Genomic DNA, 14,190 nt, shown 5'->3' with positions numbered 1-14,190 from the left:
CATGAAAGCAGCATATGTGTGTTAGGGGGATTGCCCCAACCCAGGTGCAGGACCTTGCACTTGGCCTTGTTGAACTTCATAAGGCTGGCAGGTGCCCACCTCTCAAGCCTGTCCAAGTCCCTCTGGTTGGCATCCCTTCCCTCTGGTGTGTCAACTGCACCACTCAGTTTGGTGTCATCTGCAAACTTGCTGAGGATGCACTCGATTCCACTGTCCATATCACCTACAAAGATGTTAAATAACACTGGTCCCAGCACTGATCCCTGAGGAATGCCACTCATCACTGGTCTCCACTTGAGCATTGAGCCTCTGACCACAACTCTCTGAGTGTGACCATACAGCCAATTCCTTATCCAGTGAGTGGTTTGTCCATCAGATCAATTTTTCTCCAATTTGGCAACCAGGATGTCATGTGAGACAGTGTCACAGAAGTGATACACTTCATTTTGAACTGCTGCAAGCATGCATCATTGGGAAATCATTTTACAATCTAACTTAACAATATATCACGTATAATTGAAAGCATAGTAATATGTCATGATCACTTAAAGGCCCCATTTTCTATAGAGAGAAAATCATGGAACCACAATGAAATACTCAGATTCGAATTACACTGAGCCAAAGGTTTATATGCAGTACAGGAGTGGGATTAAACTTCCGTAGCTCTGGTTTACTTTGATAAGCTAAACTAGAGATTGCTGTGCTCCTGAAGCTGTCACCCATTCCATGCGGCTCTATGTGCTGTAGGTACAACAGCCTTGGTACTGGGTGAAGAAGGCAGCAGAGCCCTCTGCCTGCCTCAGCTGTCCATTTCATTTGCTGCTGGATGTGAGTCAACACCCCAAGGAGCTCCAGCACAAGGAGACTGAGTCAGCCTTTTAGTCTGATCCAGACTGATTACAGCTGGAGGCCCAGTAATCAACTACACTGTCATGTTTGTTTTTTTTTTTCCCTCCCCCAAGGGTACGGCACGTCGAGCTGTTTGCTTGGATAGAGTCTCAGTTGGTTCTTCTGCACTGACTCATTTTTATTTTACTAAGGAATCCAGTGAATAATTCAGTGTAGGAAAACTTTTATTCTATGATAAACAAACATGCTCATTATTTCATCCTCCATCTATAAGTAAAAGTATGTATTAGTAATGGAAATCCTCTTTCCACTTAGAAAATAAACTCTGCTGTTTACAGTGGAAAAGCCCAGTTTTGGGTTCTGAAATTGCAGTGTGTATCATGTACTTTATCTGAGAGTCTAGTTAAGTATGCCTTAGGAAATGAGCCTGGTTCTCCCTTGAGCAGGTTTTATAACAGTTTAACTCCAAAGGCTTCTGTAGATTTACTCCTCATGTGTATGAGACAACAAGTCAGACTGCACTTTTCAGATGTTTGAATTCCAGTTTGGTCATTAGAATTCTGCATCTGTAGGCATTTATCTTCACACTTCATCTTTATATTCTCTAGAGGAAATTACTCGGATTTGCACCATTTAATGCTGTAATTTTTGGATGGTAGTGAACAGGATGCTTTGGTCCCATGACAGTAAATTTCGTATAGACTTTGGAGCAATCTCCAACTGCAGTATCACCAAAGAGTGAATACAAAGACACTTTTCTGCTTTGAAACTTTTACACCATTTTGAGCTCTGGAAGCTTAGCTTTACTTTTCCACTGAAACACACTGTCACTGATGGTGTTTTGTTTGCTCATCTTTGAAAGCTAATAGACTGGTTTAATTAATTGTCCAAGATTTCTCTAAAACAATGTCCTAATTCTTCCATTTAGCTGTGGCATATCATACACTGTTGTTATCTCCTCTACCAGATTTTTGCAACAAGTTGTTTTAAAACTATAATCTCTTTGAGGGGAAAAAAAATGAAGTGCAGTTGAAAAGGCAGTTATGCCGAAAGATAAACAGAGCAATATTACTTATCAAAACGAGTACAGTTTTTGCTTGCCTAATGAATACAACATATAGCTTTTTCTATATATACAAAACCTGAGGAAAAAAAAAAGCTTTATAACATATAAAGTATGCAACATTATTTCAGGCATAACTGTATTGGATATGTATCTAGGCCTGAGAGTGTAGATAACACAATATAAGTGCTTTGCCTGTCTAAACATGTTAAATAAATGAGCATTCACTATCGCATTCAAATACATTAGTAGATGTACTCGCATAGTTAATTTTCCTTTTAATGCACTACACGTGACATTTGCAGCACAGAACTATGGTGTATCTTACTGTCTGATGAAAGTTCTTCCACCTCCCTCCCCTTTTAAACAAACCTTTATTTGAATAAGCCTTTATGAAACAGATCTTTGGCATATCATCTTTTCAGGAAGTTCAGTCAGTGTAAGCAAAGATAAAGCAGTCATGTTACGAAGAATATTACATAAGGGAAGATTATTTTTTTTTAGTGAAAGATGGTGGTAAGCATAAGGGAAGGGAAGAACACCCTTAAGAGGAAATCTGATGTCTTTCTTGCAGCTGTTCGGTTGTATGGTACTGTGATTTGATAGTCAAAGCAAAACAAATTGTAAGTTATAACAAAATACACAGGATATTTGTTGAAAAGTAATGTGTCATGTAAGCAGAACAGTGCCATTTAAAATACATTTTCACCTTGATTTTTATAATGCTGAAATGCATAATCATGCTGCAAATCATTAGGAAAAGTATCTCTAAATTGCTTTTCTTTTACATTGAAAACTTTCAAAGGAAGATGGTAAATTTAAGTTTGTTTGCCTCTTTCTATTATACAGACCTTCAATATTAAGGGGGAACAAAAACAAACAAACAAAAAGAAAAAAAAAACACGAAAAGATATGTCAGTAGTGTTTTATGTTCTGGAATCTGATACCATCAATTAAATCTTTCTTCTTTTATGTTTCCTGTAGGAGGGCAGCTCTGGTGTACCACAACCAAGGCCATCTCAGAGGGTGAAGAGCTGATTGCCTTTGTTGTGGATTTTGACTCAAGGCTGCAAGCTGCTAGTCAGATGTCTCTCACAGAAGGGATGTATCCTGCCCGCCTACTCGACTCAATACAATTACTCCCTCAACAGGCTGCAATGGCATCTATTTTGCCTACAGCTATTGTGAACAGTAAGTGTTGAATGCTATTTCTGGCTTTGTTTAAAAAGAGCAATATTTTAAAGAATACATGAAGGACTAATGCAGTAACAGTGAATTCAAGACTATAGAAACCACGTAACTTCAGACACACAGCTCAAAGCCTGTGCTGGATCCTGCATCATCTCAGATGCACTCACAGACACAAAAGGAGGAAGAAAGTTCTTTGGCAGCTGAGCTCACCCAGAGCATCTGATCTGCCCTCGTATGACAGTCCTGTGATCTGCTCTCAGAGGTGGCAGAATGAGAAACTGTTTAAAAAGCAGATAAGATAGGCCTGGTAACTCTCAAAGTCCAGCCTTTGCTTCTTTAGTCAGCTTGTTGCTTACTATTGCAGCATAATTCACTGTACTCTTGCTATATCTCGTTCCAGTTTCAAAATCCAACAGCCATCATTACTTACAACATCCCTGATTTATTGTGGTATCTTTGTTCAGTGTTGCTACCCAAGAATGTTTTTAAGTCCTCTGGACATTAATTGACCCCATCATGGACAAAACATAGTATGTAATTAAGTGTTGTCTTAACAGAGGAGATACAGTAGAACACAGTGAGTGAGTTCCTGAGCTGGCACAGTTCAGCTTGGAAGTTCTGCTTATTAAATTTCATTTCTTTAACTTCTCCTTATTACTGCTTTTTACTTTTCTATAGCCCTACTGCCTCCTGCTCCTCATCAAGTGCTTTTTAAATGCTGTGTTAACCTAATCCCCACCAATAATCATTCAGACCTACTGCATGTAGTTTTCAGTTATTTTTCTGTAAGTCTGTACATGTAGACCCTGTATCATAACACTTCCCTATGCTTCCTTTGCTTTGCAAGTACTGTGATTAGAGTCAGTGAACTACTGAACACAGTATTTTAAATGTGAGTGAACCTGAGTCCTACAGGCGCATGATTTGCCACTCGGGTTCACACTGAACAGTTCTGTCTTGAGTAGTCACCCCTTCTTCAAGATTCTCAGATGGGACTAAACAAAATATCTGTGGTGACATCTTTTGAACCATCTGAGTCGTCCTTTTCAGAGACTGAGTTAGCAACAGTTTCAATCACTTTAGGCAGTGATGTTCATTTTTAACCTAGGAGTGGGACTGTTGTTAGATAATATCTCTATTCACAGAACAATTGACACTGTACAGGATCCTTCCAAAAGGTGGTGTTGGGAGCCCCTTAGATGGACCAACAAATTAGCATTGTTTATAGCCAACAGCTGCAGGGGAACCACCAGGGAAGGAGTTACCTAGTGCAGAGGGCGAAGACTCATTTGCAGTGCTGGAAATAAGGATATGATTTTGTGCAAATTCACACAAGGCTTACTGGGGCTTTGGCAAAGGTGTTTGCTTTCTACAGCACTGAACTTCTGTAAGCACCTTTGTTGCCCTTACTGCCTTCTGCAGAGCCCTGGAAAGCAACACTGATGATTGCTACCTCTGCTGCTAAGAGGAATCTGTGTACATTTATTGTGGATCAGCTCTTGCCATGCATGCTCAGCAGTAACTCATGGTAACCTCAGTAGACTTAACTCCTATAGCTCTAAAGCAAGTAAATATCTCTGTTCAGAACTTTCTGCCTCTGCCTCTTCCTCTGACCAGGCTGTGTTTTCACATTTCCATGCTAAGATGATGAAATTCAGTTTCTTCAGTAAGTCTCAAGTCAGGCATAAGTTCAACAATATGCTGAATGCACAACTAGTTCTGCAGTGAGGCATCTGAGATTCTATTTTCAGATCTCAAAACAAAAAACAGTTTCCATAAAAAAGTGAATGCTGTGAAATTCTATCATGTTCTTTTCTTTTTAAATGTTTCTTAAAATTTCCTGTTTAAAAATCAGAATATCACCTTGGCTTGTTCAGCTTGAACTTGAATGTTTTGTCTTCTGAACTGATCTAATGAAATATTTTGAAAGTATCTCATGAAATAAATTGAAATATTTTGCTTTTGAAGAATTTAAACATTCAGTCAGAGTGACCTTCTATTTTTCATTGCTTCTGGGAAGCAATAGCATTAGATCCTTTTCCTGTATGGTATTCTCTCTGGAATTTCACCCACAGGAAATAAAGATAGTTGGAGACAAATTCTTTAAGATAATCAGAAAGGTCAATTCTGTGATGGAATCCAGTCAAATTAATTCAAAGTGGACATTCTTGCTAATAATCAGAATTTGCTAATTTTGAATTTAGGACTTTTTGTTCTAAAGAAGCCTCAGCTTCCTTTTTTTAACTATTTGAAGCCAAAAACAAATGGTGGAATTTCAGCCTTCACATGAGATGGACATTATAAATGTTGTGAGCTGTATCAGTAATGTTTTAATAGTTGTATGTTAAATACTAACAGCTCCATTAAGTGTTTGTGCCTTAAAGTCACAGTTATTCAGTGGCAGATGGAAAAGTAGAAATCAGTAGTGGTGAAAATATTTTACAGAAATTCATGAGAGAAATAGGTAAGCATTAACAGTTGCAATCAGAGAAGCAAACTGGGCAAAGTAATTTTTGGCTGCTTTTGTAGAGATTTAACAAAAAAAGGACTCATTCATTTCATTGGTTGGTGTCTTCAGCTTTGTCTGCCCAGAAGAACTGGAACAGAGCAGCTACCCTACACATATCAATACTTGAAATTAAACATGATAGTGAACTACATCATAAGCTACATATATTTTGGTAGATCAAGGTCAAAACTTTCAAAGGTGGAAGTGTCAAGCAAATTTGGAATTTTCAAAGCAGCCAACTGTTCTTTAAGGCTAAATCAAAATCACAGGTAGCTTTCTGTGGGAGAGATAATAGTGAGAGTTTTGATGTTGACCAAAATGGCTCTATTTTGATGTTGACTGCAGTTGCCTGTTCTCTGATCCTGTGGTCATCTGTCACAGTATGGCCATACTCATACTTTTATCCTCTCCTAGTCCCAAAAACAAGAGAAACGCATCATCCAGAACTGCTGCAAGGAGTGATGCATTTCTTATGGTAATTCCCAAACTGTACCCAGGAATGGGAAAATGTTAACTGACTTAAGCCAAAAGTATGGTAGGAACCATCTTCATGTTTTAACAGTATAAAAAAGAAGCACCAGTGCTCCAGGCTGGACCCTGTCACTCTTTGCTTCATTAGTATAGATGTACCCTAAAAAAGGTAGGATTTCTCCCTTGTTTTACTGATAGGATAACTAGTTCAGCTTTTGTAAAGATGAAACAGGTCTTTTACAGACAAATACACAAGATGTTCTGTGTGGGTATCCTTCTGACAGGATATTAACAACTATATGTCTGTCAGTTTCATGTAAATACACAGCATTCTTTATTACTCTTCATGTGAATAAAGTATGTAGCCTCCAGTGCATGATCAACCTATCTACTCCCTCTGCTGCTGGGAAGCACTCTGTGCAACCTCTCTATTGTCTTCCCCTCAGAGAGGATGCTGGCACTTCAGGATAAAAGACAATGAGAAACCGCATTATTCTCAGCAAATAACTCTTTTGAATTGCAGAAGTGGAACAGTTACAGTTTATCAACAATAAAAGAACAAAATACATAGGGAACTTTAACTTCTAGCTTTAATAACAAGAACCCAGAAAATAAACATTCTGCTTAGTATAACACTACATTAAATGCTTCAGGACCTAAAAGAAACTTAATCTAGTCTGGCCTCTAGGTCATCAAAGCAACAGGATTTTACAGCAATAACTGAATTAACATTGTAATAGCATTCATTCTTTTCCAATTAGCACTCAAAAATTTCTAGGCTGACTTATATAGGTGCACACAAAAAGCATGATTGACAGAAGTCATACATTGAGTGATGAAGTATAGGAAATACAGCTTATTTTTGAATTGGTACAGCATATTCACATTATACAACTACATTTTTAAATAATTAAGTGCCCAAAACATCTAGCTTAGTTAATAATTATTATTATTAAATTTATATTTTAAAAGAAACTGTTGTCTTCCACATCCAGCAAGTGACATTTTAATAAATCTGTGGCTCTGTTTTAAGTATTTTATTAAATAAGCATGTCTTTAGTGGGGAAGAAAATTAATCCTGCTGTGTTAATTGGCTGGCACTGCGTGCACCATAGCTAACCTGCACCTGGTTGTATTTGCTTGCAGAGGACATATTCCCTTGCAAATCCTGTGGCATTTGGTATCGAAGTGAACGGAATCTGCAGGCCCACCTTATGTACTACTGCAGTGGGAGGCAAAGAGAGGGGCCTCAGCTGTCAGAGGAGAGTGAAGATAACACTCAACAGATATCCAGTGTCTGCCCCTTTCCTCAGTGCACCAAAAGTTTTTCTAACGCAAGAGCTCTGGAAATGCACCTAAATTCTCACAGTGGTAAGTGATGTATTTTGCTATATCACCTCCTAGATTAACCTATTTGTAGAATTACTCCCTATAAATATGCAGTTGAACAAAGTGATTCAACCTATATTCTGCACCCAACAATTCTCTCAGGTGTAATTTCTCTGTTATACTAATCCTCTTTTACATGCAGTCCAGCTCTTAATGTGTATTTGCACACACACAGGCAGCATTTCCTTACTAGCAAAGGTAAGCTCAGGAATCCAAAACACTTAGACTGCTGATGCTTGTTTTCTGAGTGAACTGATCAATTACTTCAGGATTTCTTTCACCAAATGTGAATCTCCGAGATCTCAGTCTTTACTTACCCTCTTTTGAATCTCAGTGGAGAGATGCAATACCACCTTCCTTCTAAAATAAGATCTTGGGGTCCTATAGTAGGCTTCTGATTTCAAGGCAAAAGCTTTATGTAGTAAGATTAGCAACTCTTTGTATGCTTTTCTCACAGCATTTATTTCATAAATGCTTACTTTCCTATTTCATATAAATATTTATTTTCCTCCATACAAATGTAAAATGGGGATATTATTTTATTTCTCCATGTTGCTAAAATGATAATACTAGATTAATGAAAAGTAGGACTACTAAATTCTTGAGATTAAAAATCTGGAACTCAGCAGGAGTCTTATCTCCCTGAAGGTCCTTTGAGTGTGCAGCTTGAATTTGTTTTGAATTAGGTCTTGGACTGCAGGCTTTGAATCTGCAGAACATTTTGCTCTGGAGTTTCACACAAAATCTGTAAATAAGAAAGACTTCAATGTCAGGATTGGGTATCTTGCTTTTCTTGTGTACGGAGGTGTGTGGACAGAAACAAGGGGCCAACAGGGCATTACAATTGTCCTGTTAAATAAGTGAAATACAAGCAATGGAAATACATGCTTTATTCACAGAAGAAAGCCTGGCTCAGCTTCAGTAGTAGAACTCATGGAGAAGAGGAAGTCTGCTGTATGGACTTAGAGAGATGAAAAATGATACTTGGGCAGCAATTACAAATCTGGAAGGCATCATTAGTTGTGTCTTTTTAGCTTTTTTCTGTAGAAATATCATAGACTTCTCAAATTATAATTTCCTTATTTGAAAAGAAATGACTAGGGGATGTTAGAAGATATTCTTCAGTTTAAGGAAGTTAGACAAATTACGATACCACCTCAGCTCTGTCCCACTGTATGTACATTAGTATTTAACCTGAAAGTTTAGCTCAAGACACCAAATCAGATCTTCAGCATTGCTAATCAGTGGATCATCTAATAGAAGTCAGAGTCCCAGATCACGTTTTGGCTTTCGCTTTAGTGCCTTGGAGGAGTTTGGTATCTCTAAGAATAGGACTAGAAGAGTGAAAAACTTCCTGATGTAGACAACACAAATAAAAACCATTCTTTTAGAGGTTAGATCTTCTAGTACTTGTGGGTCTTAACTTTGAATATTAGGCTGTTGTTGTTTCTCTCTTGCCTAGCAAACATTTCAGTGCTCAGTGAGCAGTGTAACAATTTCAACAAGAGTGAGTCAACATAGACCAGATTGTTACAGCCTAATAACAATAAACAAATAGTTTTTGTTGCGAACAAGTTGATTTCTCCTCATGCAGAGAGGAATTATGAAGTCTTAGGCACTGTGTGAAGCGATTGCTTCAGCTCTTTGGATTTGGTGACATAAGTGTAGGGATAGTTAAGCATTTCTGTTCTTTGAAAAACATTGGTCTGAGAGATGACTGAAATTCCAGTAAAAAGTTTTAGGTATTTATTCGATCAGAGAATAATACTCAAGTATTCCCTTCCTATTTAGTCACAAACTAGTCAGTTCAATCAGTCTTTCTTTTGAATCCCCTCAATATTTAATTATTTTTTACAGTCTATTGCAAATTATACTGCTGCTTCTGCAGAAGGAATGAGGCATTTCTCTTTGAAATATCCTGTAAAATAATGATGGGTTTGCTTCAGCTTCTGTAACTGGTCCCACTGAAATGGAAGGTCTGTAGAGATACTTCACTATGATTGCATTATGTAGCGTGGAAGCATATGAAGCACTATCATTCTGCAGTGGAGGAACTAAAGCTTCTTATGTCCTCCTGGTGAAAAAACATTTCACAGGGAACAAGCGCTAATTAAAGTTCTGTGTATCTCCTCTGCTCAGATAAGTCCTAGGAGGCCCAGATTATTTCAAATTCTGAGTGTATCTCACAGATGTGAGAGTCACTGATGCTAGTAGTGAAGTGAAGCACTCCAGGTCTGACAGAATGACTTCACACAGATTGAACCACAATGTTCTCATAGTTTTATATAATTCCACAGCCACAAACGCAGTTTATCCAAACAAGGCATGTGCTTGTATGTGTACACAGAACAAATATCCATGTTTCATTTCACTTTTATTAGTTTTTTTCGATGAGCATGGCTCTTTATCCTGTTCCCACACCATACCCAATTTGTGTAAGCAAAAAGTTGAGCATTAGTAATACTCAAAAAGTGATACTTCTACTCTTTCTGATTTTCAGCCATTCTAAGTTTGAGGACTGAGCCTCAAAAATGCTATATAACCACCCTGATTTTCCTGACCTTGATGTGCTTTTTGTGCATTCAGAATATCCAGTGACTGTTTATGGGGAATGTTATGTCTTCTCAGTCTGGACTGTAATTTTGAAGACTTTTTCATTTACAATAAGTCTTGTCTATTTTTATCCTTTCCCTTGTTCTTTCTTTTCCTTCATCTCTGCTGAATGCACACAGACACTACGGCTCTCTGCAGCAGAGTGGAAGTCTGGGAATCTCCTCCATCTGTCTAAGGAAATAAATTCTGAACCAATTCAAGTACTTTCAGAGTGACTAATAAATATGCAAGATTCCTATCAGAAGAAAATTAGTTGTTATCACCATGTTTGTACCTTCTGTGCAAGTGATTTTCCTGTGTACTTTCTGAAGGGGAAAATGGTCATTTTAACTTGTATTTCATTTATCTTTTCTATAGGAGTGAAAATGGAGGAATTTCTCCCTCCCGGTGCTAGCCTGAAATGCACAGTTTGTACTTACACTGCAGACTCTGTGATTAACTTTCATCAGCACCTGTTCTCGCATCTTACTCAAGCTGCCTTCCGATGCAATCACTGCCATTTCGGCTTCCAAACTCAGAGGGAGCTACTGCAGCACCAAGAATTACATGTCTCTGGCAACAAAATTCAGAGAGAAAGTGACATTGAACACTCTCCAAGTGGAAATGAAGAAGGTTTACAGCCAGCAACGGACCTGTTAAGCAGAAATGATGTTCCCCAGAGCCAAAAGACCATGCAGACTAAAGATGCAAGTTCTGATACAGAACTTGATAAATGTGAAAAAAAGGGCCCACTTTTTCTTCCAAACCAGAGGCCAGAAACCCAACCTGCAACAAATAAGCAAAGTTTTTCATACACTAAAATAAAATCTGAACCGTCTAGTCCTAGACTTGCCTCATCGCCAGTTCAGCCTAATATTGGTCCTTCTTTCCCAATGGGACCTTTTCTTTCACAATTTGCTTTTCCCCAGGACATCACTGTGGTTCCCCAGGCTTCAGAAATATTAGCTAAAATGTCTGAACTTGTTCACCGACGGCTGAGGCATGGAAGCAGCAATTATCCTCCAGTAATTTACAGTCCTCTGATGCCAAAAGGAGCTACGTGTTTTGAGTGTAACATAACATTCAATAATTTGGACAACTACTTAGTACACAAAAAGCATTACTGCAGTAGTCGATGGCAGCAGATGGCAAAGTCACCAGACTTTTCCAGTGTTCCAGAGAAAATGCCAGAAGCTGTAAGTCCCAGTAATGGTCAGAGCTCAATAAGCATCCTGAATACAGCTCCTCACACATCAGATCCAGAGAATCAGCTTCTGCAGCCATCTTGCATAAACTCTTCGAATGTTTTAGATTTGATTGGGCCAAACAATAAAGGTCATGACAAAGACTTTACAGCACAAGCTAAGAAGCTATCGGCTGCAAGCAATGGCGATGAGAAGATAAATGGAAAACCTTCAGATGTGAAGAATCCCAATAATCCTTTAGTAGAAGGGGAAAGTGATCCTAATAAGACTACATGTGAAGCATGTAATATTACTTTCAGCAGACATGAAACGTACATGGTCCACAAGCAGTATTACTGTGCCACTCGCCACGATCCCCCACTGAAGAGGTCAGCTTCCAACAAAGTGCCTGCCATGCAGAGAACAATGCGTACACGGAAGCGGAGGAAGATGTATGAGATGTGTCTGCCAGAGCAAGAGCAAAGGCCACCACTAGTTCAACAGAGATTTCTAGAAGTGACTAATATTGGCAATCCTTGTACATCTACTCAAGAGTCAACAGAGAGCCTTGCAGAATGTTACCATCCAAGATGTGATATATTTCCAGGAATAGTTTCAAAGCATCTGGAAACATCACTGTCTATCAACAAGTGTGTTCCAGTTTCAAAGGGTGATACCCCTCACTCTACTGTATCTTGCTTGGAGATGGATGTGCCAATAGATCTCAGTAAAAAATGCTTACCCCAGTCAGAGAGGACATCCACCTCTCCCAAAAGGCTGCTGGACTACCATGAGTGCACAGTATGCAAGATCAGTTTTAACAAGGTAGAGAACTACCTGGCTCATAAGCAGAATTTTTGCCCTGTCACTGCCCATCAGCGTAATGACATGGGACAGCTTGACAGTAAGGTGTTTCAAAACCCAGAAAGTGAAAGAAACAGCCCAGATGTCAGTTATGAAAGAAGCATAATCAAATGTGAGAAAAATGGAAACTCAAAGCAGCCCTCTCCTAATGGAAACTTATTTTCCACACACTTAGCAACACTTCAAGGACTAAAAGTCTTTAGTGAAGCAGCCCAGCTTATTGCTACAAAAGAAGAAAACAAACATTTGTTTCTTCCACAATGCCTTTACCCTGGAGCAATAAAGAAAGCTAAAGGAGCAGATCAGCTTTCTCCATATTATGGAATAAAGCCAAGCGATTACATTTCTGGTTCTCTCATCATTCATAATACTGATTTAGATCAAAGCACAAATACAGAAAGTGAATCTCCTAAAGGTCAGGCTCCTTCAAATGGCTGTGCTGTGCAGAAGAAAGAGTCTCTTCCACTATTGCCAAAAAACAGAGGCATGGTAATAGTTAATGGGGGACTGAAACAGGAGGAAAGACCTGCAGCAAACCCACAACAGGAGAACATTTCCCAGAATCCTTCCCATGAAGATGGGCACAAGTCTCCTTCTTGGATCTCTGAGAATCCCTTAACTGCAAATGAAAATGTCTCTCCAGCAGTTCCTACAGCAGAAGAACAGTTATCTAGTATAGCTAAAGGAGTGAATGGGTCTAGCCAGGCCCCAAGCAGTGGAAAGTATTGCCGACTGTGTGACATCCAGTTCAACAATCTTTCAAACTTTATAACTCATAAGAAGTTTTATTGCTCGTCACATGCAGCAGAACATGTCAAATGAAACAACTGGTCACCTTTGGTACCTGTGTTTAGCATATTGTTCCATACAGTCTAAAGAAAGCTGTTTGAATTACATCTGGACAATCAGGAGGTTTCACTATTGCTGAGTTGAAGACTTAAAGGTGTAATTTCTTTACAGTCCATTAGTAAAGTGTATTATTGGTGCCATTTTCAAAAATATTTATTTATTTTACCAGCAGTATTCATAGCTGTAGTTATGTTATTTTTTATTTAAAAACTTTATATTAAAGTCATTTGTAATGTTATTGTATAGTTATCGTGTAGCACATATGGTTTGCACTGTATAGTAGATTTTAAAGAAAATAGTCACAAACAATACAGAAAAGCATTTTAGAAATAGCTTCAAAAGCACTTGTGTATCCTGATTTTTTTTTTCTTATATGCTGTTGCAGATATGTATGTATATGCTAAAATATAACTTGCAAAGAAGTTTCAACTATGCTGTAAAGTTCGCCTTAAAATTTCAATTTTTTGAACAATTGGGCTCGGTTTGCACTTTATATTTTAGCAGATACAGTACCTTAGTCATTAGGCTTTGCATTTGTATGTAGCAGTATGTTTCTGTCCACTTTCTTAATCTGAAACGTACGTTAAATGAAGATGGCAATTCTTTTCTTGTATAGTACTTGTATTTTCTTTCGCTGATGCATCTCTGTCTCAATTTTTAAACCTTTGCTGTTAAATGCAATACTTTATAAAGAATGAACAAAATTACTGGAAGCAGTATTGTAAGTAATGAGGTCATACCAATCAGTTTTATCTTTTGAAAGGCACATTCTAAAACAAAACCCTAAACTCAATGCTGCAATTATGAATCTAATTCATATATAAGATATATTTAAATATAAGAGTAGCAATACTGCAACTGGTGATCACAAAGATAATGTTCTACTTCTGATAGAAATAATTTCTCAACAAATGTTGTTACTATGCATGTATATGGATGGAATAAAATTCCAGATCATTGGAGATGTTTTGCAGTAATTTCTTCAATTTTTTTTTTTTTAATGTTTTTGCTGTTGTTTTGTTTTGTTTTCTTGTTAAAGAAGGATTCAGAGCTCACAAACTGTAAATAATCTCTTAGGAAGAGATTAACATGGTCACATTTTCAATGGAAGCTAAGTGTTCAAAGAGAAAATGAGTACGAAGGATGCTTCCACTTTGAGCGAGTCCTTGTTAATGGGTCACTAATACAATTAAATCTAAGGAAACCTAGTGAACTAAAATTTAAAATGG

At 38.0% G+C, this 14,190-nt stretch overlaps 1 protein-coding gene across 1 annotated transcript in view; it reads left to right on the top strand.

The window, feature by feature from the left end:
* ZFPM2 (zinc finger protein, FOG family member 2) overlaps positions 1–13,923 on the top strand; it is a 300,041-nt gene extending 286,118 nt beyond the window's left edge. The window contains exons 6-8 of the mRNA XM_015856138.3: positions 2,897–3,103; positions 7,230–7,454; positions 10,443–13,923. Coding sequence (XP_015711624.2) covers positions 2,897–3,103; positions 7,230–7,454; positions 10,443–12,934 — 2,924 coding nt within the window. The 3' untranslated portion in view covers positions 12,935–13,923. The remainder of the gene's footprint in view (positions 1–2,896; positions 3,104–7,229; positions 7,455–10,442) is intronic.
* The last annotated feature ends 267 nt before the right edge of the window (positions 13,924–14,190 follow it).

The sequence above is a fragment of the Coturnix japonica genome, chromosome 2 (assembly GCF_054131305.1).
Source record: "Coturnix japonica strain WE chromosome 2, WE-NBRP24, whole genome shotgun sequence".
Lineage (NCBI taxonomy): Eukaryota > Metazoa > Chordata > Aves > Galliformes > Phasianidae > Coturnix > Coturnix japonica.
The sequence above is the reverse complement of the archived record's forward strand: the minus strand, read 5'-3'. Positions and strand labels throughout refer to the sequence as shown.